This window comes from Stegostoma tigrinum, chromosome 1 (genome assembly GCF_030684315.1).
Source record: "Stegostoma tigrinum isolate sSteTig4 chromosome 1, sSteTig4.hap1, whole genome shotgun sequence".
Taxonomy (NCBI): Eukaryota; Metazoa; Chordata; class Chondrichthyes; order Orectolobiformes; family Stegostomatidae; genus Stegostoma; species Stegostoma tigrinum.
Window position 1 is genome coordinate 30,171,528 of NC_081354.1, and position 26,180 is coordinate 30,197,707.

Here is a 26,180-nt window from a genome sequence, read left to right on the forward strand (position 1 = left end):
ATCAAAACGTCTACTGCTGTACTAACAGTCCTTTGTTCCTTCCAATGTATTGGGAAGAGAGCACTGACATTCATATTTGCATTTAATCAGATTTCTACATTTCAAATTTTAATTTAACAACATTGCTGTTTTGAATTTAAAGTGGGCTTCACCAGCAATTCCAAATAAAGAGTCATATATAGCTTGAAATTAGAATGTGTCTTTGAAACTCAAAAAAGATGAATGTTTCAGTTTGGTAAATGCACTTAAAAGTCGTGAAAGACTACTATTGCAGAAATGTGATCAGTTTATTTAGATATGGGTTAAATTTCAAACATATTATAAAACCAAATAGGGACCAAAGATGTACGAAGGCAGGCTAGGAATGCAGGAGTTGCACTATCAGCAAGGCAGATGCAGTCTTGGGTGAAGTTTAGACAATACCTGAAAATATTTGGACAACAGCAAAGAATAATACTGTATATCTGGTGTAATGTTTTGTATAAAGCCTGGTATTTGTAAATGCTGTGATTAGATTTAGGTGGGTCTTGTTGACTACAAAGATCCTTGACTGGGATTGTTGACCTGAGCTAATCAGGAAAGCCCTGGCTGACCAATATAGACTGGAGATTTGGAATCAGTTCAGAGGACTGACTTCAAGCTGGCTGGCTACAGCCAGTGGTACTGCTGTATTGGTAAAGTGAATGAACGATTTGGTAACAAGATCTGGCCTTTGTGCCACTGCTTTAGTGATGGGTCCTTGACTGAAAGTTTGTGTGGGGATCAGGCCTTCATGGATGTATTGGGCCTCGAGGTGTGTGGTGCCTTCATGGGTGTACTGGGCATTGGCATGTGTCGGACTGTGTCTTCATGTCTGGGTATGCTTTTGTGCACATATCATGTCTGTGTATCCCTGGTGTATGCAGAAGACTGACTAATAGCTCTGGAGACTGTGTTTGTCTGTAGAGTTTTGTATTACCATTTGAACCAAATCGAGTTTCTGTATGATCATTCATGTCAACGTTTCTGCTCTTTGAGTTGCCTGATGTACAGTGACCTTGCCATGTGTTGTGTTTGAGACAGTCTTCTTATGTGGGCTTGAATCTACTGTTTGAACTGAGATTTTTTTTGTAGGATGCTCCCTGTTAATGTGATTTGTTTTTGATGTATTGTGCCTGATGTGTTGTGTCTGTGACATGTAATTTATGTGAATTTTGAATGAGAGTATAAACAAGAGATTTAGTATCTCTTCAGTTCAGGTGACTGACTTTAAGCTGGCTGGCCACTGTCAGTGTACAATGCACAACTAAATAAATGGTGACTTGGTGACAGGTTACTGGCCTCTGTGCAGTTACTTCACTAGCAACCAGAATTTGCTTTACATTTCTGTGCTAAGAATGGTTCTTGAGTATGCATCAAAACAGACAGACAAACATTTAACCTGACTTCCCAAGTCACTACTCAACAAGTTGTACTAACATCTGGCATAGTCAGGTTATTTGTATCACAATCTTGGCATCAGACTACACAGCGCTTTACCAGACAGATGTGGACAGGATCCAAAGGAGGACTCAATACAGGATGCTCCAGATAGGGAGGCAGGATATTTAGAACGGACAGTCAGAATGCTATGCAGAGAGGTCAGATGATTCAGAAGCTGCTAGCAGGACAGGTAGACCAAAGCCACATGATCAAAAAACAAAGCTGAGGCAAGATAATGGTAAAATCTTGAAACAAGACATAGTCGAGAAAGAAAAAGGCAAAATTTAAATTAAACATGTAGGCTGAAACCACGCTGGTTGAGAATTAATGTTTAAGACATCTCCCTTTGTTACAGGAGCAGGACTGTCTTGTTGAAATTGTACAACACCTTGGTGAGACCATATCTGGAATATTTTGTGTAGTTTGATCTCCTTATTTGAGAAAGGACATTCTGACTATGAAGTGAATGCAATAACAGTTTACTAGACTATTACTGGGATGGTAGAAGTGACATATTAACAGAGACTGTGTTTTTAGAACTATATTCATGAGAGTTCAGAAGAACGAGCAAAGATCTCTCAGAAATTCAAAATTCTAACAGGACCTGACAGAGTAAGTTTTATTTGACATTCCCCCACACCAACACCCCCACCCTTGTCAACGTCAAGTATACAACTAGAGTCCTCAAATGCTCCTTTCCTATTTAGAAAATAACCTAAGACTCTATTCTTTCTACCAAATTGCATAAGCTCACATTTTCCCACCATTGTATTCCAACTGCCACTTCTCCGCCCATTCCCCTACCTGGCTCAAGTCTTCTGCAAATGCCTCACCACCTCATCACTACCCATCTCTCCAATTATCTTTGTGTCTTCTACAAACTTAGCATCAATACTTTCAGTTCCTTGTCCAAATTGTTAATATATGATATCAACAGTTGTCCCAACCACCAACATTGTGGAACTCTACTAGTGAGTCATCGGCTGCCATCTTGAAATTAACCCCTTTATCCTCTAGGCTCAAAATGTCAGCTTTTGTGCTCCTGAGATGCTGCTTGGCCTGCTGTGTTCATCCAGCTTCACACTTTGTTATCTTGGATTCTCCAGCATCTGCAGTTCCCATTATCTCTGCTCACCCTTTATCCTCACTGTCTGCTTCTGCCAGTAATCCAATCCACCACGCAGGCTAGTATCTTGACCCTAACATCATGGGCTCTTATGTTATTCAGCAGCATCTTGTGAGGCACCTTGTCAAAGGCCTTCTGGAAATCCAAATCAATCATGTCCACTAGCTCTCCTCTAACTATCTTGTTTGTAATCTCCTCAAAAGAAATTTAGAATATTTTTCCCTTGATGAAGCTATGCTAACTCAGCTCTATTTTACCTTGCACTTACAAGTACTCCACAATCTCATCCTTAATAATGGACTCTAAAATCCTACCAAAGACTAAGGTCAGACTAGCCGACCTATAAATTCCTGTCTTCTGCCTCCATCGTTAATTGGTGTGTTACATCAGCTATCTCTACTCCTCTAGGACCCTCCCTGACTCCAGTGATTCCTGAAAGCTTGCCACCAATGATTCCACAATCTTCTCAGCTATCTCCTTCAGGACCGTGGGAGGTAGAACAAAGTTACAGGTGGTAGTGTCCATGTTGGTACCAACATCATCAGCAAGACTAGACAAAAAGTCCGTTTTGGGAATATCAAAAATTAGGAATAAAATTAAAAAACAGGACTTCAAGGTTATAATCTCTGTAATACTACCTGAGTCACGTGTAAATTAGCATAAAGATGAAAAAATTAGGGAAATAAATACATGGCTAAAGGAGTGAGAGAAAGAGGGGCTCCATTTTGTGCAGCAGTAGCATCAGTATGGGACAGGCTCCATCTGAACTGGTCTGGGACCTGTGTCCTAGCAGAAAGTGGTCAGAAGTACTTTAAACCAGTAAACAGGGGGAGGGGAAAGTCAACAGAGGAGTTTCAAAATCAAGCAGCATTACACAATGTAAAGAAACAGGATAACTAGGGATGGACAACAAGTACTGGCCAGCCAGTGATGCCCATGTTCCATAAGCGAATGAAAAAAAAACAAATAGACAGGAATCCTACTTCAGGCACAACAGATGATGATGACAAAGCTATGAGAAGATTATTGATTAAACCAGAAGAGAGAAATAACAATCATGAATAAAACATCAATGTTGATGAAGAATGTATGGGCCTGACAAGAGTTCTATATACAATTGCACAGAGCTTAAGTTATAAATCAAACAAGCTGAAGGCAAAAATTCAAATCTGATATTTTGAACTAGTAGCCATTACTGAGACATGGGTGCAGGGTGGTCAGGATTGGGAACTAAATACACCAGATCAGGTTTACAGGACAGACAGGAAAAATGGCAGAGGAAGTGGAGTAGCCTTACTAATTAGAAACAAAATCACTTCAATGGTAACAGAGAGTATAATGAATGGAAGAACATACAGTAGAGATCATATGGATGGAACTGGGAAACAATAAAGAATCTAAAGCTGTATTAGGGCGTTGTGTACAGACTCCTTGGTAGCTGCTCTGAAGTACTAGATTGTATAAATGCAGAAATACAAATGTAGCAAAACTAGAGTCATATTAAATTGAGGATTTTACCTTTAACATAGGTGCTTGACCACCTCTCCCAATCTATCAGCAATGTATTTTGCAAGGTGTCCAGGAAATTGCTTGCTTTGGCAAAACATGTATTAAAATTGGAACAATACAGAAAAGATTAGCTTCCTACAGTAATGTGTCCTGGAAGCAAAGGGATTCATGACAGGTAGGTTATGCCTTACTGAATTTTTTGAAGCTGTGACTATAGTGGTGGCCTGGGGAATGTCTATGGATGTTATCGACAGGGACATGCAGAAGGCATGTAATAAAGTTCCACATAAAAGAAAGACTGTTAAAGGTACAAGTCCACAGAAAATTACTGACATGGCTGAGAAATTCTTTGAGTGGCAGGTGACAGAAACTAGGATTAATAGACAGGCACTCAGGCACTTTAATGTCAGCACGTGATCGGTGGGGTCCCACAAAGGATCTGTAGAAAGTCAGATATCCAAATATGCTGAGGACACAAACTTAGTTGGCACTGTAGACCATGGAGATCACAGCACAAAATCGCAAAGGGATATTGAAAGACTAAGTGGATGGGCAAAATTGCGGCAAAAGGTGTTCAGTAAGCAAATCCGAGGTTATCCACTTTGGACTGACAGAAGATAGATCAGAGCACTTTCTAGATGATATGAAATTAAATGCAATGAATGTTCAGAGACTCGAGGGTTCAGGTGAATAGATCTGTAAACTATAACAAACAGGTGCAGAAAAAAACAAAGAAAATAACTGAATGCTTGCCTTTATATTGAGAGGACTGGAGTACAAGGATGCAAGTTATGCTGCAGTTATACAAAATCCTGGTTAGATCCCACTGGAGTACTGTGAGCAAATTTAGGAGCACACCTCAGGAAGACTATATTGGCTTTGGAGGAGTACAATTTAGCTTTACAAGAATGATACCTGGGCTTCAGGGGTTAAGTTGAGAGGAAATGTTTTCTCTAGGATTTAGAAAATTGAGGGGTGATCTGATCAAAGTCTTCAAAAGGTATTAACAGGAAAAACGCAACGTCAATAAAAACAAAATACTTCCACGAGTTGGGAATTTCAGAACTGGGATGGCGGTGGCGGTGGGGAAAGAGTTCAGCTAGACCACCTAGACCATTCAGGACAGCTGTTAGGAAGCAGTTCTACACACAAAAAAGGTGGTAAAAGTTTGGGACTGTCTATCACAAATGGCAGTGGATGCCGGATCAGTTGTTAATTTTAAATCTGAAATAGAGGAATTTTTCTTAAGCAAAGTATTTAAGGGATATGGGCCAAAGGCAAACAGTTGGAGTCGGGTCACAGATCAGCCATGATCAACTGAATGGCTCAAGGGGCTGAATGGCCTACTGCTGTTCCCATAAACTTAAACAGCAGACATTAAGTTATGCAAAGACAGGTGGTTGGTCAGTCAGAAAATTGGACAAAATATTTTAAAAAATTTAGAACGACCAAAAATTAATATGGAGGGAAAAATTAATGCGTGCACATAGCTAGCCTGAAATAGAGAGTGGGCCGGTGAAGCAGCAGTAGACGGCAGCCTCGCGATTGGAGAAGCACCTGCAACATTGTGAAAATGGGACTTGGGACTCTAAGATCTGGATTTTTTTTTCTTGCTTATCTTTTGGCTCTGATAAATCTTTTAATTCTGTTTTGTGTAACTAAGTGAGTGGGTGCCGGTGAATGGCGGCTTTGTGCACTTTTCCCTGTACCTATTTATTCCTACACTTAGACAAATAAATTTAAAATATAAACAATGGTAAGAACGTCAATTCAGAAAGAATTAACAAAGTGGGTGTTAATCTCAAAGAAAATTCGACTTGAAAATTAATGGAAAATTGAAAAAAGGTAGACAAACTGAACTAAGATAACAAGGTGTAGAGCTGGATGAACACAGCAGGCCAAGCAGCATCACAGCAGGAAAGTCTGACATTTCAGGTTGAGACCCTTCTTCAGAAAGGTGTCTTGCACCGATCTAACTGCACATTATACAGCAAAAATCCCAGAAACAGCAATATAACAGGGAAATGGAAGGCAAGGGACGAACTCAGGAAAATCACACTTCTCACATATTTTATGAAAGGAATTTCCAGAAGACATAGATAAAATGCCACATTGCGCATTATTGGAGAAAATAAAAGCACATGCTTTAGGATGTGAAATATCAACATGGACAAAAGACTGGCTGGCAAACAGGATGCAGAAAGTAAACATACATATTTTTTCAGATTGGCAACAGGTAACAAGTGGTGTGCCACAGGAATCAGTGCTGGGACATGAACCATTTACAAATTATATAAAATGACCAAAGGTATGGTGGCTAGGTCTGCTAATGACATAACGAACTGGCAGAAAATTTGGACGTGAAGAAGACATAAGGCAGCTATAAAAAGATAAAAAAGATAATAAAATGTGAGGCTGGATGAACACAGCAGGCCAAGCAGCATCTCAGGAGCACAAAAGCTGACGTTTCGGGCCTAGACCCTTCATCAGATGAAGGCCCGAAACGTCAGCTTTTGTGCTCCTGAGATGCTGCTTGGCCTGCTGTGTTCATCCAGCCTCACATTTTATTATCTTGGAATCTCCAGCATCTGCAGTTCCCATTATCTCTCTCCTATAAAAAGATAAAGTTAGGTTAACTCAGTAATCAAAGTTGTGGCAAATGGGAATACAAGAATGGAAAATGAGAAACACTTTTTTTTAAGTCTTTCTGCCAAAACAAAGGAGCAGATTATCTCATGGTGAGAGTCTGTAGAGGTCTGAGGTGCAGAGGAATCTCAATGTCCTAGTGAATGAATCTCAAAAGGTTAGTATGCATGTACAGCAAGTCATTAGGAAAGCTAACAGAATGTTATCATTTATTGTGAGTGGGTTGAAACAATAAATTCAGTTAAACACAGCATTGCAGTACTATGCAAAGAATTAGTCACCTTATTTAAGGAAGGTGTTAATGAATTGGAATCAGTGGAAAGGTTTACAGGCTACTGGCTGAAATAAAGGAATTATCTTATGAAAAAAGGTTGAACAGTCTAGCCTTGAATCTACTAGAATTTAGAGAAATAGCAACTTAATTGAATCCCGAGCGATCTTGACAGAGTAGACTCTACGACCCTGTGGAGAGAAGGTTTCCTCCTCTGGGAGAATCTCGAGTTGGGGTCACTCTTTAAAACAAAGGTTAGGCTATTTTTGTTTTCGCAGAAGGTCATGAATCTTTCAAGGTGGTGGAAGCAGAGTCTTTGAACATTTTTAAAGGTAGAGAATTGAAAGGATAGCCTTTTAGAACCTGATATTTCCCATTAAGGGAAATGTAGATGTGAGGCAACAATCAGATCATCCATGATATTAAATGGCAGAGCAGAGTTGAAAGGCTGAGTAGCCTACCCCTGCTCCTTGTTCATATGTTGGTACATACATTTCATACAGCCATACAACATGGAAACACACCCTTCCATCTAACCAGTCCATGCCAACCATAATCCCAAAGTAAATTAGTCCCAGGTGCCTGCATTTGGTCCATATCCCACCAAACATATCCTATTCATGTATTTATCCAAATGTCTTTTAAACGTTGTAACTACACCAACACCACTTCCTCTGAAAGTTCATTCCACACATGAACCATGGTGTTAAAAAAAATTACCCCTTATGTCTTTTATAAATCTTTCTCCTCTCATCTTAAAAATATGAAAACCCTCACCCTAGGGAAAAGACATGTGCCATTCAACTTATCTATACCCCTTATGATTTTATAAACCTCTATAAAGGTCACCCCCTCAACGTATTACTCTACAGTGAAGAAAGTCCCAGCCTATTCAGCCTCTCCTAATAACTGAACCCTTCCATTCCCAGTGACATCTTGATTAAATCTTTTCTGAACCCTCTCCAGTTTAATAATATCCTTCTTCTAACAGGGCAACCAGAACTAGACAGTATTCCAGAAGTGGCCTCACCAAACACCTGTACAATGTCAACATTACACCTCAACTCCTATACTCAAAAGGTCTGAGCAATGCAAGCAAGTGTGCAAAATGCCTTATTTCCATTTTGGAATTGAAGGTATATTGTGAGGCATGTTAGAGCTCTTAACAGGCTTAGAGGTCTTTATATACACTGGACTCTGGATTAATGTGTCTTCCATAATCAAGTGCATTTCAGCTCACTAAATACAAATCAGAGTTGTTACAATAATATGGGGCACATTGGCCAGGCAGTTCTTGCCTCTGCTAGCACTTTCCAAGATCCAAGGTTTGGGCTTCATATTCGAAGCTAAACCAGACAACCCTTCACTCACTGAAAGCGTGCAGCATCACTAGAGCCTGTGAGAGCTTTTACCCAACACCCAACCTCCAGGTGATGTCCCATATCAGACAGAACTTGGCCTCAAGTCTTGCCAGTGGCTCTGTTCGAGGTCATCCAGGTAAGAAGGGAGGCCCTTATCGTCCAGAGATGAAAGCAAAAAATAACCTCACAGGTCACTTTATCCATCGCCTCTGATCTTTCTATAATAATAAAATCCACACAGCAGTCACTATAGTGCAATCAAGGTTCAATACAAGTTTAATGTAACTTTTCTATTTTGACTTCACTACGGCATTTTGGACAAATGCACAATCATTAGTGACTTCTGTTATTTGTATTCCTAGATTCCTCTGCTATTCCATCGTTTATACTTTCTGGGTAATACATAACCTTCTTATCTTTTTAAATAGATGTAATACTTCACATTTATTTTTATGAAATTCATTTGATAATTATATATCCATACAAAGTTTATTCATGCCTCTTGTCATTTGAAGGATCCAAATGTCCAGCCCCGTCCCTTCTGGCTCTTGGTCTGTTGCCTTGTAGGTTATAGCATTTCAAGTGCTTAGCCAAGTGTTTTTGAATGTAATGGATATTTCTACTGCCTTTCAGATAGCATGTTCCAACTCCACACCCACACCAATGAAAAATAACAGGCAAAAGTTAGCAACAGAACTATTTTCCCAAAATAACTGGCGGACACTTCTACACACAAAAAGTCATCACCGTAAACAGACTGAGCAGTCACAGCTAATGTGTTTCCACCACACATTCCCAAATCTGAAAGATTTTAACTAGGCAGTTAGTAACCCTTTTACTACAGCTCAAATCACATTCTTCGAATTAAACAAGTGGCACAGTATTTATTATGATAGCATCCACTACATATTATGCATAGCAGCTCTTGCAGCCTTAAACTAGAGATACCATATTCATTTGCAAGGAATTCATTGTGTCAAGAATTTCACATTTTTCCTAACTCCTAGAGAGCTGACTGTTCCACTGCTGGCAGAGTTGAAACTATTTTCTCCTCTTTGTAGCCTCCCTCTTGCTTTCTTCTGTTTTGCAACATCCCTATCTCTCACAAACTCCTTGTGGTATTCCTCGCTCAATTCCTTTTGGCAGAAATTTCCTTTCCTGTGCCCTTTGTGGCCCTTTCTTTTCCATAGCCTGTTTTTATCCTCTATCTTGCCCACCTTTCCAGCCTCCCAATCTTCCACCATCCTCCGTGCAGCCTCTGCATCACTGCTATGTATCTTGCAGTCTCCCCATGTCCCGCAGGTCCTTTGCAGCCTTCCCGTCTTCCATCCCTACCCCTCATGCAATGTCCAAGTTTCTCCACAACTGCTCCCTTTCATTGACCCCCACCGACCGCCGCCGCCAGGTGTCTCCTCCCCCTATTCCCTTGGAGGCTCTTCCTCTCACCGGAAGGGCAGAAAGCCACCTTATCAAACATGGGATTCCACCACCTGGCCTCAGTAAAATAATCAAAGGCTCCAAGACCCTGGGCCCAGCCCGAGAACCCAGTCCCCTAGACAGCTGCTTCCACTTCCCAGACTAGCTGAAAAAAAAAGGGAGAAAATTACTGCATATGCTGGAATCTATGCTGAAAACAATAAAACGCTGGAGATCACAGCAGGTCAGGCAGTATCCATGGAGAGAAAGCAAGATAACATTGAGTCTAGATGACTCTTCAGAGCTCTGATGAAGAATCATCTCGACTCGAAATGTTACCTTGCTTTCTCTCACAGATGCTGTCTGAGCTGCTGTGATCTCCAGCATTGTTTTCTCAGGCTGAAAAGGTGCTGGGTCCTAGTCTCTGGCAGTTGTTTCCCCTCAGTGACCATCTAGTGCCAGCCATTACGTTTCTAACCTCTCACGTGTTTCTTCAATCACAGAACCTATCTAAAGAAAGCACACTTTTCTCCTACTTTTGAAGGTGATTATTCTCCAATTGTACACGTCTGTGAATGAGTTTTCCATGGCACTTATAGACTTTGGGGATAGATTTCCCCACTATCAATGAATTTTGATGCTGATAACAATGCATTTGGCTCAGACAAATCGGAACCAAAAAGATTAGCAGGCGAAACTAAACCGAGCTTTAAGGAAGAGCCTTCAAGCGTGGTCAAGGTATATTCCCACGAGGGCAAACAAATCCCAGAGGTACCTAGATAATGAAAGAGACGGCATTTAATATGAATCAGAGAAAGTATGATTGATGTATTAAATGAACATTCTACAATTTGTCTTCACCAAGTAAAGTGATGGTAAAACAGGAGGCAGTTCATACACTTGAAGTCTAAAGTTGACAAGGAGGACAAACTGGATAGGCTGTGGTTAAAGTTGATAAGCTACCAGGACAGGATGAAATGCATTTGAGTATACTGCAGGAATTGCAAAGCGAAATCATAAAAGGCACTGGACATAATTTTCCCATTTTTCTTAGACTTGAGGGCATTTCTAGAGGACTAAAGAATTGCAAATGTTGCACCCTTGTTGAAAAATAGGTATAAAGATAAGCTCAACAATAACTAATTGCAACTAATTAATGAAAGCCAGTGCAGATTGTGTTCAGCTTACTTACTGGAGTTTTTGATGAAGCAAACAGAGGTGGCTGATGAGGATAATGCTTCGACTTGGTGCGCATTGATTTCCAAAACAGTTGCAGACTTGTGAACATTAGTGCTTATGCAATAAAAAGGGACAGGAACAACAGATACAGAACTGACTGAGTGAGGAAAACAAATAGTAGAGTTTAATGGTTGGCTTAAATGACTAGAGGAAATTTATAGCGGAGCTCCCCAAGAGTTGGTGTTAGGGTTCTTGCTTTTCCCTGATATATATTAGTGACATAAACCTTGATGTAGAAGCAGGTTTTCAAAATTTGTGGGTGTTATAAAACTTGGAAGTACCGTGAACCATTAAGATAACGTAGAAATTCAAAAGTCATAAGACAAGTTGACAAAATGGGTAGAAAATTGATAAATAAAGTTCAAGGCACAGAAGTATGAAGTGATTCATTCTGATAGGAAGAACACAGAGACAATAAGACAAAGGGAGCATTGAAGTTAAGGATCTCAGCGTATACATGCATTAATCATTGAAAGTAGAAGGAGACGTTGAAAGCACAGTTGAAAAAGCATGTGGCATCCTCGGCTTTATAAACAGAATGGCACGAAATATAAAAGCGGGGAAATTATGTTAATCCTGTACAAATTATAGTTTTGTTTTAACTGGAATATTGTGGCCAATCCTAGACATGACACTTCATGAAGTATATGAAGACAGATAGGGTCCAGAAAGTGATTGACAAGAATGATACCAGGGAAGAAGCACTTCAGTCACATTGAAAGAGCGTAAAAGTTAGGATTATTCTACTTGGAGAAGAAGGTTAAGGGGAGATTTGTTAGAAGTTCTCAAAGCCATGTGGGTTCTTGGCAAAGTAGGTAGAGCAAAAGGATCAAGAACCAGAGAGCACAGATTTAAATTGGGAAAAGAAACAATGACACTAGGTTTCCTACTCCTTTAGAAGACCATTACAGATATGATGGTCTCATCTCTGTTCATGCAAGAACCTTATGTTAATTGCATACACCTCAATTAAATCTCTGCTCAGCCTCCTGTGGGGCAAGGAAAGCGGCTCCAGCCAAGCTAATCTTACTAGCAATTAAAGTCTGCCATTTCTGGCAACATCCTCAAAAATGTCTGTATCCTCTCTAAAGTGATCATATCACTTAAACTGTACACAATATTACAACTGTAGCCAACCACTATTTATACAGTACTAAAATAATCTATTTTTATATATTCTAAACCTAGGCAATTAAAGAAAAGTGCCGTATGTTTTCTTAACTACCTTACCAATCTGTTCTATTATCAACAATGAATCAGTTGTCATTTACTCGTTACTCCAAAATTATTCAATTCTTCATTTCTCAGAGAGCAAGATGTACTGCATAATCTTTGCACTGTTACTCTCCCTAACTGTATTACCATACACACTTGCAGCTTGTAAATCAATTACTGCTTTTCTATGCCCCTAAGCAGTTTATTGTTGGTGACAGTGTACAGATTTCTTCCTTACCATCAGTCAATTTTTGTGACATTGGCAGAAGTTTTAAACGTGAGAGACATTAAGCCCAATCCATTAATAAATGTCATTAGTAGTATGAGGCCTTGTTTTAGGTGCTACAAAACACCATTGGAAAAGGCCTTTTTGGTCCCAAAAACACCAAATAATTACTCCTTTGCTTCGTACTACAGCGCATATTTCTGATCTAACCTCCCACATTCCATTGGAACCCACTGGCTTTTTCATCTATGACCAGAAATGCTGTGTCAAAAATTATGAAAGTTATTTGTCAAAATCTAGCCAAAATTTCTGAAAACTACATTAAAAAAGATGCTACTCTAATTGAATTTCCTGGTAACTTTTTCAGAGAAAAATATATAGAACACATTAATTGTATGCCCCTTTCCCACTCTGTTACTTCCTCAAAGAATTCAATGAAATTGGTCAGGCAAAAAAAAACTTTTCTTTCTGAAATTCATTTGGACTAGAACAGGAATACATTTATACAGCACTTTTAAAATAATAAAAACATGTTTCTCCCATCTCCTGATTAATACCATGCCCCACAGTACTACTAATATTTAATAGTCCATAAATGACTCCAACCAATGTTGACAGCCCCTTGCTGTTTCACAGTTCCATCGAAGCAGACTACACATACTGCTCTTCTAATCCAAGATCCTCTGTTAATAATGTAACCCCATTACTAATACATCCAGATACCTCTGGGATGATACAATTTTGAATATGTGCGCAAAAATATATACAGTAACAGTCAAGAAGATTCAAAATATTTAAATGCCAAAGAACCAATAATTGGAGAATGCATCATACATTCTCAATAAATAAATATAATTTTTCACTTAGTTGCATCAGAATTGCTTATAAAACATTACCTTGATTGTGTCATAACACCCGAAATAAGAAGCTCGATATACAATGATGCCATTCACTGAAACACCAAATCCTTGATAAAGTCCCCTGGGTCCGTCCCGCTTCGCAACTTTCACAATGCAATCAGCGAGACCGGTAAACTGCCGTTCTTCAGGACCTATAGTTTAAAGGAATATATTTAATTACATTACATTTTAACTATACTAGAAATTTCTCCATTTAATCAGTTGGTAATCGCAAATTCAAAAGATGCTGGGCTAGTCTTCTATGGTTGTACATCAATAATAACATTGTGTTAAATTGGTTCAGTGGGCAGTATTCTCATGTCAGATTTTAAACTCACTCCAAGACTTGAGCATATGATTTCGGTGAAACATTCATCTACCAGTAAACAATGCTACATTGTTGCATGTGAAACATTAAACAGTCCCTTGTCTGCCAGTTTAGTGGGTTTCTTGTACACAAATCCCACCAAAGCTAACAAGTGGCAGAGTGCTACAAAAACAAAGTTGCTGGAAAAGCTCAGCAGAAAACAGAGTTAATGTTTTGGGTCCGGTGACCCTTCGACTTAGGTGGCATAAGTTAATATTTAACTTCAGTGGCAGAGTGCTGCTCATCATGAGCAATCTGCTCCCCAAATATTCCTTCCTCCTTTGAGCACATCAACACATTCTGCCACTCTTATTTTCTCTCCTTACTTCTATTGGATAAGATGAAGACTGTCCACAGAAAACTGGGCAAATCTGTTCATTGGTAAAATGACAGAAGACTAGAGGAAAAAAATACAACTGACATAAAACAATGTTTGTACTGTATGAAATATGCAGCTTTTCTTTCAAAGAAAAGAAAAAAGACAGTCATGGATAATTGAAGAGATGAGAGGCAACATGGACTGGATTTAATGCAACCTGGAACTGAAGGCACCATGGTGGCTCAGCCTGCCTAAACAGAGGTGAAGTCCAGCACCAGCTTCCTAGCTGCAGGAAAACGTTCACTAATCAAACTGGTGGGTAGAAAGGGTTGACACAAAATTCCTAAGTGCTGATGCAAGCACGTCAGTAAGGCTCAGTGATCTAAATGACATCCATTATTTCTGAGTCACTGCAATTTAGTAGTGCTCGGGGATCGAATGGATGCCATCACAGCGGTTGGCAAACAGAAAGGTAAAACAAAGTCAGATCTTTCTTACTGGGCTCAACTACAACTTCAACTGCAGCAAAGTCAGAAGCTTATAACTGTAAATACTCTAAATCTGTTCTAGAAGTTCCTAACCTCTATTGCCTCAGCAAGACAAGAGAGAATTAATAGGTTTGCAACTTTTCAAACTTCTGTCTCAACAGACTCGAGAATTAAGTGATTCTTCAGACTTCTAAAAACATAAATGCATCCTCTTTACTAATCACCTTCTCTTGTCTGTCTGTATGTTAGAGCGGTTCCATTGTGATGATATTTGGGTGTTGAGAATTAAACTTTTATCCTTTTTTTTCCAAACCCGTGAGAAAAGCTGTTATGTCTGTTCTTGAGAATCACAGCATTGAAGAGGTTAAAAATTATTCTTTAAAGCACATCTTGTTGCAATCAATTGAAGTGGAAAAATGAGGAAACTCTCCTACTATTCATTATTGATAAGTTTGGCGATAATGGATTGTCTTGACTGGGATTGTAAAACTGATTGATCTACACTCCCATGACTATTTGGCAGCGGAAGGTGGGATCAAATTGAATGGCTCTTTTTCTGCCAACATAAACGTGATGAGCCAGTTTCTATGCTGTAGATCCCTGAATATTGTTATCCTCTCCTTGTCAAAACGGTCAAATCACTCATCCTCTTTGCTTTTGAAAGTCGCCACCACATCTCCAATCTCCTTTTCCTCCTTGAAATCCCAACTGTAACTGCTTTCCAAATCAACATCAACCTGTCATGCAATCCCAGTTTGAAGCTGTGCACTCAGGATTTTAGCCCTCTTCACCTCTGCTAAATACAAACACTGGTTCTAACCAGTTTAATAAATTAAATCTTCTGGGACTGATGTCACAGTTCAATGTGCTCAAATCATACTCATTTTATTACAATGGTTGACCACATCATACTTACTCCCTGAATGCATCTCCTCTGTGGTCCAGGTCAATGGAATACTCTTATTTGATTCTACAAATGACTGCCCCATCATTCTATGTCCACACTACTACCAGAGTCGTCCAAGTATAAACTTTTAGAATCCCGATCTTTCTAATCTATTCCTTGCAGCTTCTTGTCCTCTCGAATTGTTGACTTCTCTTGCACTGTTTAAAGTTTGAGTTTGAATCATGTGGAGAGAGGTCTGACTGCACGTATTGCTGTTTCAGTTGTGGCTGGAAATTTCTTTTCAATTTTCCTACCTTTGCCAATATCAGCAGCCAAGCGTGTTCGTGCAAAATCCAAGGGATAGACAAAACACAGGGATGTGGCACCCGCAGCTCCTCCAGATGCTAAATTTGCTAAGAACCATTTTCCAAACTGAAATAGAAAATATTATTGCCCTTGTGAATAAATACTTGAAGTGGACATTAACATTTTCAGTGTGGATATTAAGACTATTTTAATGAACAATTGGCAAGGTTTATAAACAGTGGTGTATCCATGTCTCTTCTAATCAACAGTGTTTAATTCTTTTATGTTTGCTCCATAAGTCACATCTTTCCACAGTCTAGGCTAAGTATACAATTTAAAACTTCATTGTGATTAAACAGATAAACCTTCAAGTTCTCAGATTGAGTACAAAAAGGACAAGGCGAAAAAAAAGAAAAATTTAAACAACAGAAAGACATAAGCAAAACAAAACATTTATTAAAAGCTACAAAAAAATAATAAAATGTGAGGCTGGATGAACACAGCAGGCCAAGCAGCATCTCAGGAGCACAAAAGCTGACGTTTCGGGCCTAGACCCTTCATCAGAGAGGGGGATGGGGTGAGGGTTCTGGAATAAATAGGGAGAGAGGGGGAGGCGGACCGAAGATGGAGAGAAAAGAAGATAGGTGGAGAGGAGAGCACAGGCGGGGAGGTAGGGAGGGGATAGGTCAGTCCAGGGAAGACAGACAGGTCAAGGAGGTGAGATGAGGTTAGTAGGTAAGAGATGGAAGTGCGGCTTGGGGTGGGAGGAAGGAATGGGTGAGATGAAGAACAGGTTAGGGAGGCAGAGACAGGTTGGACTGGTTTTGGGATGCAGTGGGTGGAGGGGATGAGCTGGGCTGGTTGTGTGGTGCAGTGGGGGGAGGGGACGAACTGGGCTGGTTTTGGGATGCGGTGGGGGAAGGGGAGATTTTGAAGCTGGTGAAGTCCACATTGATACCATTGGGCTGCAGGGTTCCCAAGTGGAATATGAGTTGCTGTTCCTGCAACCTTCGGGTGGCATCATTGTGGCACTGCAAGAGGCCCATGATGGACACGCCATCTAAAGAATGCGAGGGGGGAGTGGAAATGGTTTGCGACTGGGAGGTGCAGTTGTTTATTGCGAACTGAGCGGAGGTGTTCTGCAAAGCGGTCCCCAAGCCTCCGCTTGGTTTCCCCAATGTAGAGGTAGCCACACCGGGTACAGTGGATGCAGTATACCACATTGGCAGATGTGCAGGTGAATCAAAAAGTATAATACTGTTTAATATCTATCACTGCAACCACTGCCTCTCAATGATCCAGACACAAATATATTGCTGGAGCAGCAAATGCATTGATGGTAAAATTCATTGCTTGTACAGAGGGAATGAGCTTCAGCACAAAAATTAAACGCAACTATTTTACAGATCATTTAATCATACCTGTTTCTCTTTGTCAATTCCTGCCATAAATAGTTGCTTGTACTTGTCCTTGAAGGCAAAGTTCAATGCCTGAGTTGGGAAGTATCGAATCACATTTGCTAAGTTGCCACGCCAAAAACTGATAAATCCTAAGTAGAGAAAACTTTTGTCAAAGAAGTGGAAATGAAAATATCAGGAAGACTTGTAGTTAGTTAAATAACAAGCAATTTAAAATATGCATTTGCAAAAATTTCAAAAGGAAAATGCAAATAAAACTTAAGTAAAACAAAGAACTGCAAGTGCTGAAGATATGAAACAAAAAACCGATATTGCTGGAAAAACTCAGCATATCTGGCACAATCTGTGGAGAGAAAGCAGAATTAAGTCTAGTGGACGAAGATGATAATTTTTTTGGTAGAAAACTGGTTTAATCATTGGTCATGAGATCTGGTTGTTCACTGAACACATTAATAGGAGTTGCACCTCAATGATAAACCTGTCTTCTATTTGAAGATTATCCTGGTATGATATAAAATGTCTGATTTACATACATTTTTAAATTCATTTACGTTTGAGTTTTGAATTAATATGGGTATTTTGTGTGCCTCATGTTAATTAGCTTGCAAGTATTTCTGTAGCCATTGTGACCTCTTTTGAAACTGATTACAAGGGTTACTTTTCAAACCTAAAGCGTTTTTGCTTACTTTAGGAGTTTATAACCTAGCGAGGTAGGCAAGTGTACCTCAAGAATTCTGTTCAAACTTTCTGGACTAGTTTGTTTTTTTAAATGTTTTAGAGAAGTAGAGAGACTTTTGTTTCAGTTTATTTTGATTTGGGTAGTGCTGTAAACTCTATGAACAGAGACGCATACATAGCAGTGTTCCCGAGAAGGGGAGAACATAGCAAATTGAATACTATAGAGTAAGATGTTAGTGATAAGACCAGAAGTGTTAAGATGAAGCCCTGAAGAGGAAGACGACCTAAAGCTAGGTTTATTTAAATTCAGGTGTATCATGGCTCCAGGTATAAGCTATGTTCCATTCTAGGAATTGAAATTTAGAGAGTTACCTTAAATCTCTCGAGATAAGAGAAAGGGATCCTCTTGTGAGTACTGTTCAAGGATTTCTGTAAAATGGATGTTGATTTTTTTGAAACTTTAGAAAGGAATGTTATGGGATTAATGCAATTATACGTTTACTGCGTGTTTAAAACTGTTTGAATTTACATTATTAGCAAATAAGTTGTGTTATCAATAAATAGAATAAACCTGATATTCATTACTTTTGCTTAAGCTTGTTTTATTGTTTATAAAGTCTGCAACGTTGCAAGCAAGGAACCTAAATTGAGCCCTGTAGAATGCCAGTGGAAGTAGATTTCTATTCTTAAAAATGTACTTCGTCCATTACTTTTTATTACTTATCACAGCCAACTTTGGATTCAACTTGCTACATTTTCCTGGTTTGCTTGGCTTTATTTTTTTCTGGCCAGTCTCCCATGAGAGACCTTGTCAAATGCCTTATTAAAATTCAAGTAGAGAAAATCTACTCCACTAGTCAATCTGCCTCATACTTCCACGGAAAAAAAAATTTCCACTTTGGAGGCGAGGAGTTCCTTCTATTTCTCCCTTCTCATTGTGCTTATTTTATCTAATATTTCACACAGCTCTTCTGCAACAATGTAAAGTTGCCATGTATGTATCTGATAAGCCCAGCATTTCCCTTGGTCACCCCTTCCTCTTAATGTACTGATGAAACATCTTTCATTAACTTTTCTGGCTATATTTCTTTGTATGTTCTTTTCTATTTTCATAGTTTCCTTTTTCACCTGACCCCTTTATTTCTTAATCTGCTCCAAGCTTCCAATAGCATTACGTTTTAATCAGATTGTCATAAAAATCCATTTTTCTGGTTTATCTTATTTTGTAGGCTTCTGGATAACTTGTTTTCCTTTTTGTGGGGACATGTTTACACTGTGCTCATTGAATCCCACTTTTTCAACTCCTCCCACTGACTTGCCACTGGTTTTCCTTCAAGCAGTTGTAACCAGTCCACTTTTGCCGGATCACATCCCAGCTTTGAAAAAACTGCCTTAAGACTTAGAGCACAGTTAAAAGTTTAATATCTTTGGCCGTTTTCATAATGGTGCTAAATCTAACTCTATTATGATCACTGTTTCCAAAATGGCCACCCATTGCTATGTCATCGACAATCAGGTTCATTTCCAAATACTAAAATATAGAATCATGCCCACTGTCATTAGCCAGCATATAACAAGCCCAAAAAACCCCGAGAATACAAGGTGTACAGCTGGATGAATACAGCAGGCCAAGCATTATAAGAGGAACAGGAAAGCCAATGTTTCGGGTCGGGACCCTTCTTCAGAGAAATCCAAGATAACAAGGTGTAAACCTGGATGAACACAGCAAGCCAAGCAGGAAAGCTGATGTTTCGGGCCTAGACCTTTCTTCAGAAAATCTTTTCTGAAGAAAGGTCTAGGCCCGAAACATCAGCTTTCCTGCATGGCCTGCTGTGTTCATCCAGGTTTACACCTTGTTATCTCAGATTCTCCAGCATCTGCAGTTCCTACTATCTCCAAAAAAAAAATCCCTCGTTGAATGAATTTTGAGTCCTCTGTGCCTGTCACACTATTTCCAAGTTGACATAAAGTAATCAAGATGTACAGCTTGGAAACGGACCCTTCAGTCCAACTCATCCATGCTAACCAGATTTCCTAAATTAATCTAGTCCCATTTGCCAGCATTTGGGCCACATCCCTCTAAACCCTTCCTATTTATGCACCCATCCAAGTACAAAGTTGTAATTGTACCAGTCTCCACCATTTCTTCTGGCAGTTCATTCCGTATATGTACCACCCTCTACATGACAATGTTGCCCCTTAGGTCCCCTTTAAATCATTCCCCTCTCTCCCTTAAACCTATGGCCTGTAGTTCTGGGCTCTTTTACCCTGGGAAAGACACCATGGCTATTTATCCCATACATGCCCCTCATGATCTATCACACTTCTACTAAGGTTACCCTCAGCCTCTAATGCTCCTATTTAACCTCTCCTTATAGTTCGAACTCTCCAATGCTAGCAATATTCTTGTAAACAATGCATCCTTTCAAGTTTAACAAAAGCCTTCCTGTAGCAGGGTATCCAGAACTGATCACAGTATTCCGAAAGTGGCTTAACCAATGTCCCAGACAACCGCAACACGACATCCCAACTCCCTTACTCAGTGTAATAAAACCAATAAAGGCAAGTGTACCAACACTTTGTTTACTACCCTGTCTACTTGTGACTCCACCGTCAAAGGAAATATGAGCCTGTACCCCAAGTTCTTTGATCAACAACACTCCCCAGGACCCTACCATAAACTATATAAATCCTGCCCTGATTTCCCTTACCAAAATGCAACACCTCACACATCTAAATTAAACTCCATCTGCCACCCCTCGGCCTATCTGATCAAGGTCCCGTTGTAGTCTGAAGTAACCTTCTTCACTATCCAGTACACTACCAATTTCAGTGTCATCTGCAAACTTAGTACCCATCCTTCCTATTTTCACATTCAATCATTTACATAAATGACAAAAGCAGTGGACCCAGCACCGATCCTTGCGACACATCGCTGGTCACAGGTCTTCAGTCCAAAAATAAAATATGACTCTCTGCTACCATCCTCTGTTTCCTACCTTTAAGCCAATTTTGTATCCAAACGGCTAGGTCTCCCAGTATTCCATGTGATCTAATCTTGCTAACTAGTCTAGCATGTGGAACCTTGCCAAACACCTTGCTGAAGTCCATATAGACAAATGTCCATCATTCTGCATTCAACCTTCAGTCACTTCTTCAAAAAAAAAACTCGAGTTAATGAGACAATTTCCCTACACACAAAGCCATACTGACTATCCCTAATCAGTCTTCACCTTTCCAATTATGTGTAGATTCTGTCCTCCAAAATTCCCTCCAACAACTTAGCCACCATTGACATCAGGGTCACTAGTCTATAGTTCCCTGGCTTTTTCTTACCACCTTTCTTAAATAACAGTACCACTTTAGCCATCCTCCAATCTTCTGGCACCTCACCTGTAGCTATCAATGATACAAATACTGCAGTAAGGGGCCCAGTAATTACTTCTCTTGCATCTCACAAAGTTCTGGGATACATGTGATCGGGTCCCAGGATTTATCCAACTTTAAGAAATCCAGCACCTTCTCCTCTTCAATGAACACACTTCAAGACTTCACTGTTTATTTCTCCAAGTTCCCAAGCTTCTGTATTCTTCTCCACTGCAAAAACCAATACCATCCATCTCCTGTACTTCCACAGACAGAAGGCTAAGTTGATCTTTAAAAAGGCCTTATTCTTTCCCTGTTACTCTTTTGCCCTTGATGTATTTGTAGAATCTCAATCCTATTTACGAAAACTAAGGAGAATCCTCTCATGTCACCTTTTTGCCCTCCTTATATCCATGTTGAATATACTCCTACTGCCCTTATACATGAGGAATTCACTCAATTCCAGCTGTCCTTATCTGCCATATTGCCTCTTTTTTGTCCCCTTAACCAGAGCTTCAATTCCTCCAGGCATCCAGAATTGCCTATACCTACCAGCCTTGCTCTTCACACTAATAAGGAATGTACTGCCTCTGGATTCTTGTTATCTCATTTCTGAAGGCCTTCTACTTTCCAACCACTCCTTTACCTACAAATAGCTTCCTCCAAACAACTTTTGCAAATTCTTGTTTAACATTGTCAAAATGGGCCTTATTCCAATTTACAACTTTAAATTCTAGACCAGGCCTAGTTGAAGCCACAATTATCACCCACATGTATAATTAATATTCTTTAAACTACAAAAAAGTAAACATAGAGGGAGTAATTCAGTGATTAAGTCATGGCACGGAAATTTCCTCCTAGGCGATATAGCAAGTTAGGGGCACTTCTAATATCCATTGTGATCACAACTGCAAGATGTGTCTCCAGTTGCATCTACTTGAAATCCACATTTCAGATCTGGAGCAGCAGCTGCAGTCACCATGAAGCATTCACAAGGTGGAGGCCCTTGTGGACTGCAAGTACAATAAAGCGGCCACACACCAGGTAAACAGAATACAGGCAGAAATTAAATGAGTGACTACCAGAGTAAAACACTTAGCAGAAACTGCTTGGGGGTATGGCTTCTCAGGAGTGAAGCACGAGTCAAATTTGTGGCAGCATAATTGGCTCACCTGCACCTTTGGTGGAAGCAATGAATGGGAAGGCAAGAGTGATATGGAATTCTATTACAAAGGATAACAGTCAGTCATTTCTCTGAGTCCATATACTTGACACCAAAGGATGGTATGTTGCTTCTTTTGTGCTAGGATGAAGTATGGGCCTGCAGCTGCAGAATGCTGTGAATGGGTAAAGAGAACAGCCAGAGGCTGACAAAGTATGGACCAAGCTTTGTTTCTTAACAAAAATGACTATTACATTTCACCTATAGGTGAACAGTTCTGAACCATCTGAACACAGGTTATGAATGAAAGAAAAACTGGGAAAACATTCAGGAGTGGTTTCTCTTCTCAATGGGTTAGGACACTTCCACTGGCATCCAAGAGGCACAAGGGTGCCAATGAACATATAAAAAAAAGTCCTTGACTTATTAAAAGTCATAGCTTACATCAAATGAAGGAAAGATAAAATTGTTTTCTTCAGGTTTAAAAAAACCTTTCCTGCAGAGAACAGGGAGAGCTCCTAAGCTAGTAGTGTCTTGTTTACAGCCTCAAGCTGATTGAGGTAGCTAAAGAATCATAGCTTTTGCATTCAACTTTTATCATTGGTAACTGTTCACTAGTCAGGAAGGACATACTGGCACTGGAACATGTCCGGCGGAAATTCACACAGATGATCCCAGGAATGGTAGGTTTAACGTACGATGAACGACTAAGGATCCTGGGATTGTATTCATTTGAGTTTAGAAAGTCGAGGGGAGATCTAATAGAAACTTACAAGATAATGTACGGCTTAGAAAGGGTGGACGCTGGGAAGTTGTTTCAGTTAGGCAGGGAGACTGGGGCCCGTGAGCACAGCCTTAGAATTAGAGAGGGTAAATTTAAAACGGAAATGAGGAGAAATTTCTTCAGCCAGAGAGTGGTTGGCTTGTGGAATTCATTGCCACGGAGTGCAGTGGAGGCCGGGACATTAGATGCTTTCAAGGCAGAGATTGATAAATTCTTGATCTCACAAGGAATCAAGGGCTACGGGGAGAGTGCAGGGAAGTGGAGTTGAAATGTCCGTCAGCCATGATTTAAATGGAAGAGTAGACTCGATGGGCCGAATGGCCTTACTTCCACTCCTATGTCTTATGGTCTTGTAGTCCACAAATTAAGCTGCTGCATACTGCCAACCAAAGCTCCACTTGTAAACAACCATGCAACTCCAGTTTGCCTGCAGCTGTGCAATTAGTGTTCACGATGAGAATCAAAGTTGCTTGCTTTCAAACCAAGCAGGAACCTCTGCAATTCTGATTTTAAAACAGTTCTTTTCTCATTTCAGTCCACAATTAAAAAAAAATCTTCATCTCATTTTGTGAACTTACTAAAGGCCATTGTCATGTCACTGACAACTATCTTGTACATCAGTGCTCCTCAGCAGTTAATTTGGTAGGTTTATTTAAAACTGTAATATTCAAATGGAGTCATGAAACAGACATTACATCAAACCAACTTATGTGTATGCAGCTTATGGACCCAAAGCAGTTGAACTGCCAGGCATAGAATCCTTAAAAAGTAAACTCTGTTAAAAAGACAAGGTTATATGCAACAGTTCTCTTCTTTCCAAAAGAAAATTTAACATATGGTGATTTGCTGATACGTACAATGTCCTAATAGGAATTGTTGTTGATTTTTACAAATGATGTCACTCACAACTGTATTGCTATGTTTCTCCTTCATAGCCTGCAGTTGCTTTTCCAGGACTTATCTTGATGCACTACAGTCAAGTTTTGTCCCACGCTAGCCACAGATTTATCTCATTCTTCAAACGTCTGAGTGGTCCAAATCTTCTTGGCAATTACAATTTTCAGAGTTTCCATCTGTTTCTAAGCTTTAGATTTTATATCTTGGATTTTTCTATCCAAATTTTAACTCTGTTGATACAGTATGCTTTCTCGTTCATAATCTACTCCAAACTCTCCAGTTTTCACCTCTTTACCCTTCTTCCAACTACTGCTTCAGGAATTGCTTGGCTTCTCCCATGATCACCTTAATATCTTTCACTAGAACACAGCATTGGTAGAATTAATTCCTGATCATCTTGTGATTGATTTGCAATTTCTTGTGTGTGATGTCTGTGTATCTCCACCTGCTTTCTTTTCACGTCTCCTATTTTCTCAAGCATTGTTTTAAGTTCAAATCAATGTTTCTGTAGTTGCTCAACCTGGTTTGTCAAGAATCATTCCAGATCATCCTGTAAAATAATCATCTTTTCATTAAATTATTATTCAGAGCTTGTAGTTCATCCTGCTTTTAAAAAAAATCTTTCAGCTCTTCATTCATTTTTGTGAGCTAAGCAGAGAGGCATTCTAAACATTTCATTGCAGATGGTATCTCATGCTTGAACTAATTCCGAGCCAATTGTTCAGCTTTTTCCTCTTGAACTTTTTGTTTCTGTACGAAGTAGAGAGCTGAGATTTTAGTTCCACTAATTCAGAAGAAAGTGAAGGGTCTGTTTTTTTTCATATTCTGTTCGGAGAGTGATCTTTGAATAGTCTGATGTAGTTTCTGTCATCTTTCTGATGTTTGACTGATTCCATGGATTGTAACTAATTTAATGTCAAGGCATACTAGTATACTTGCAATTGCTAGTGAAGCTATGTCTGCATGGTACTTGCACTCTAGCATGATTCAGGGAATTGATGAACCATGTATGCAGAAATACTTGCAACTGTGGATTTTGTACTGACATCCTATATCTGTGGTTGTGTCCTTTTTAAAGTTCATAAGAGTAATATATTGGCACCTGCCCTAGAGTCCTTCTTAGCTAATAAGGAATACAGTGACCAGTTTTCTGAGCACTGATAACATGAATTTTTGCAAAATCTGCAGTCCAGCCTACATTGATGTTTTCCATGAGATTGAGAACATATGTTCACCACTGTCTTACTACACACAGGCTCTAGTTTGTTGATTACTTCATTAATATGCCTCTTGTGGGATACCAGATGGTCTTTATAGCTGGAAGACACTCCTTGTACAGAGTCTGTTCAAGTTGTTGCACGATATGTTTTGCTGCACCAGGTTTAGCTCTAGTGCACTGCCTCTCCCAATGACTCCTTCTGGGCCATGGGCCATAGGCCATGAAAAATTGATTAAAGTTGGCCATTTCCTTGGTGCATATAGAAGGGGATCTTTAAGGTGTTAATCCTGACTTGATAGATTTGTACAGGCCTTTGTTCCCAAATGCTAAGCAAATTTTAAAGGCCTGCTTTTTTGCATCCGACACACCCAAAACATGAAACCATAACTTTGACACTGTTTCGTATTTAAAATACTTTGTGCCAATTTATACAAGTGAATTCTGCGCACATTCTGACAATATACATTGATAGCACGCAAGGGAATGTCAATCTGGCAACACGTCTTGATCACGAGCCCTTTACAAGTTAGGGAAACTGGCTTCTTGATAGTAATGTGTGCGCTTACTAGCAATTTTGTTTTCAACAACTGTAACTAACAACGACACAGGCTTAGAGCCTGGTTTGGCCAAATCTGGAGTATTGTGTTCAGTTCTGGTCACTGCATTACAGGAAAGATGTGGAAGCATTAGAAAAGGTGTAGAGCAGATTTGCCTGGAATAGAGGGAAGGCCTTACGAGGAGAGGTTGAGGGAGCTAGGGCTTTTCTCTTTAGAAAAAAGGATGAGAGGTGACTTGATAGAGGTGTACAAAATGATCAGAGGTATAGATGGAGTAGACAGCCAAAGACTTTCTCCTTGGGTGGAAGTAGCTTTTACGAGGGGGCATAGTTTTAAAGTGAGTGGAGGTAGATGTAGGGGTGAG

General features: G+C 39.7%; 1 protein-coding gene across 1 annotated transcript in view; it reads right to left on the reverse strand.

The window, feature by feature from the left end:
* LOC125456012 (ADP/ATP translocase 4-like) overlaps positions 1-26,180 on the reverse strand; it is a 39,941-nt gene that overhangs the window by 7,082 nt on the left and 6,679 nt on the right. The window contains exons 2-4 of the mRNA XM_048538631.2: positions 17,157-17,284; positions 15,744-15,861; positions 13,367-13,521 (exon numbers count right to left, since the gene is read on the reverse strand). Of these exons, the coding sequence (XP_048394588.1) occupies positions 13,367-13,521; positions 15,744-15,861; positions 17,157-17,284 (401 nt within the window). The remainder of the gene's footprint in view (positions 1-13,366; positions 13,522-15,743; positions 15,862-17,156; positions 17,285-26,180) is intronic.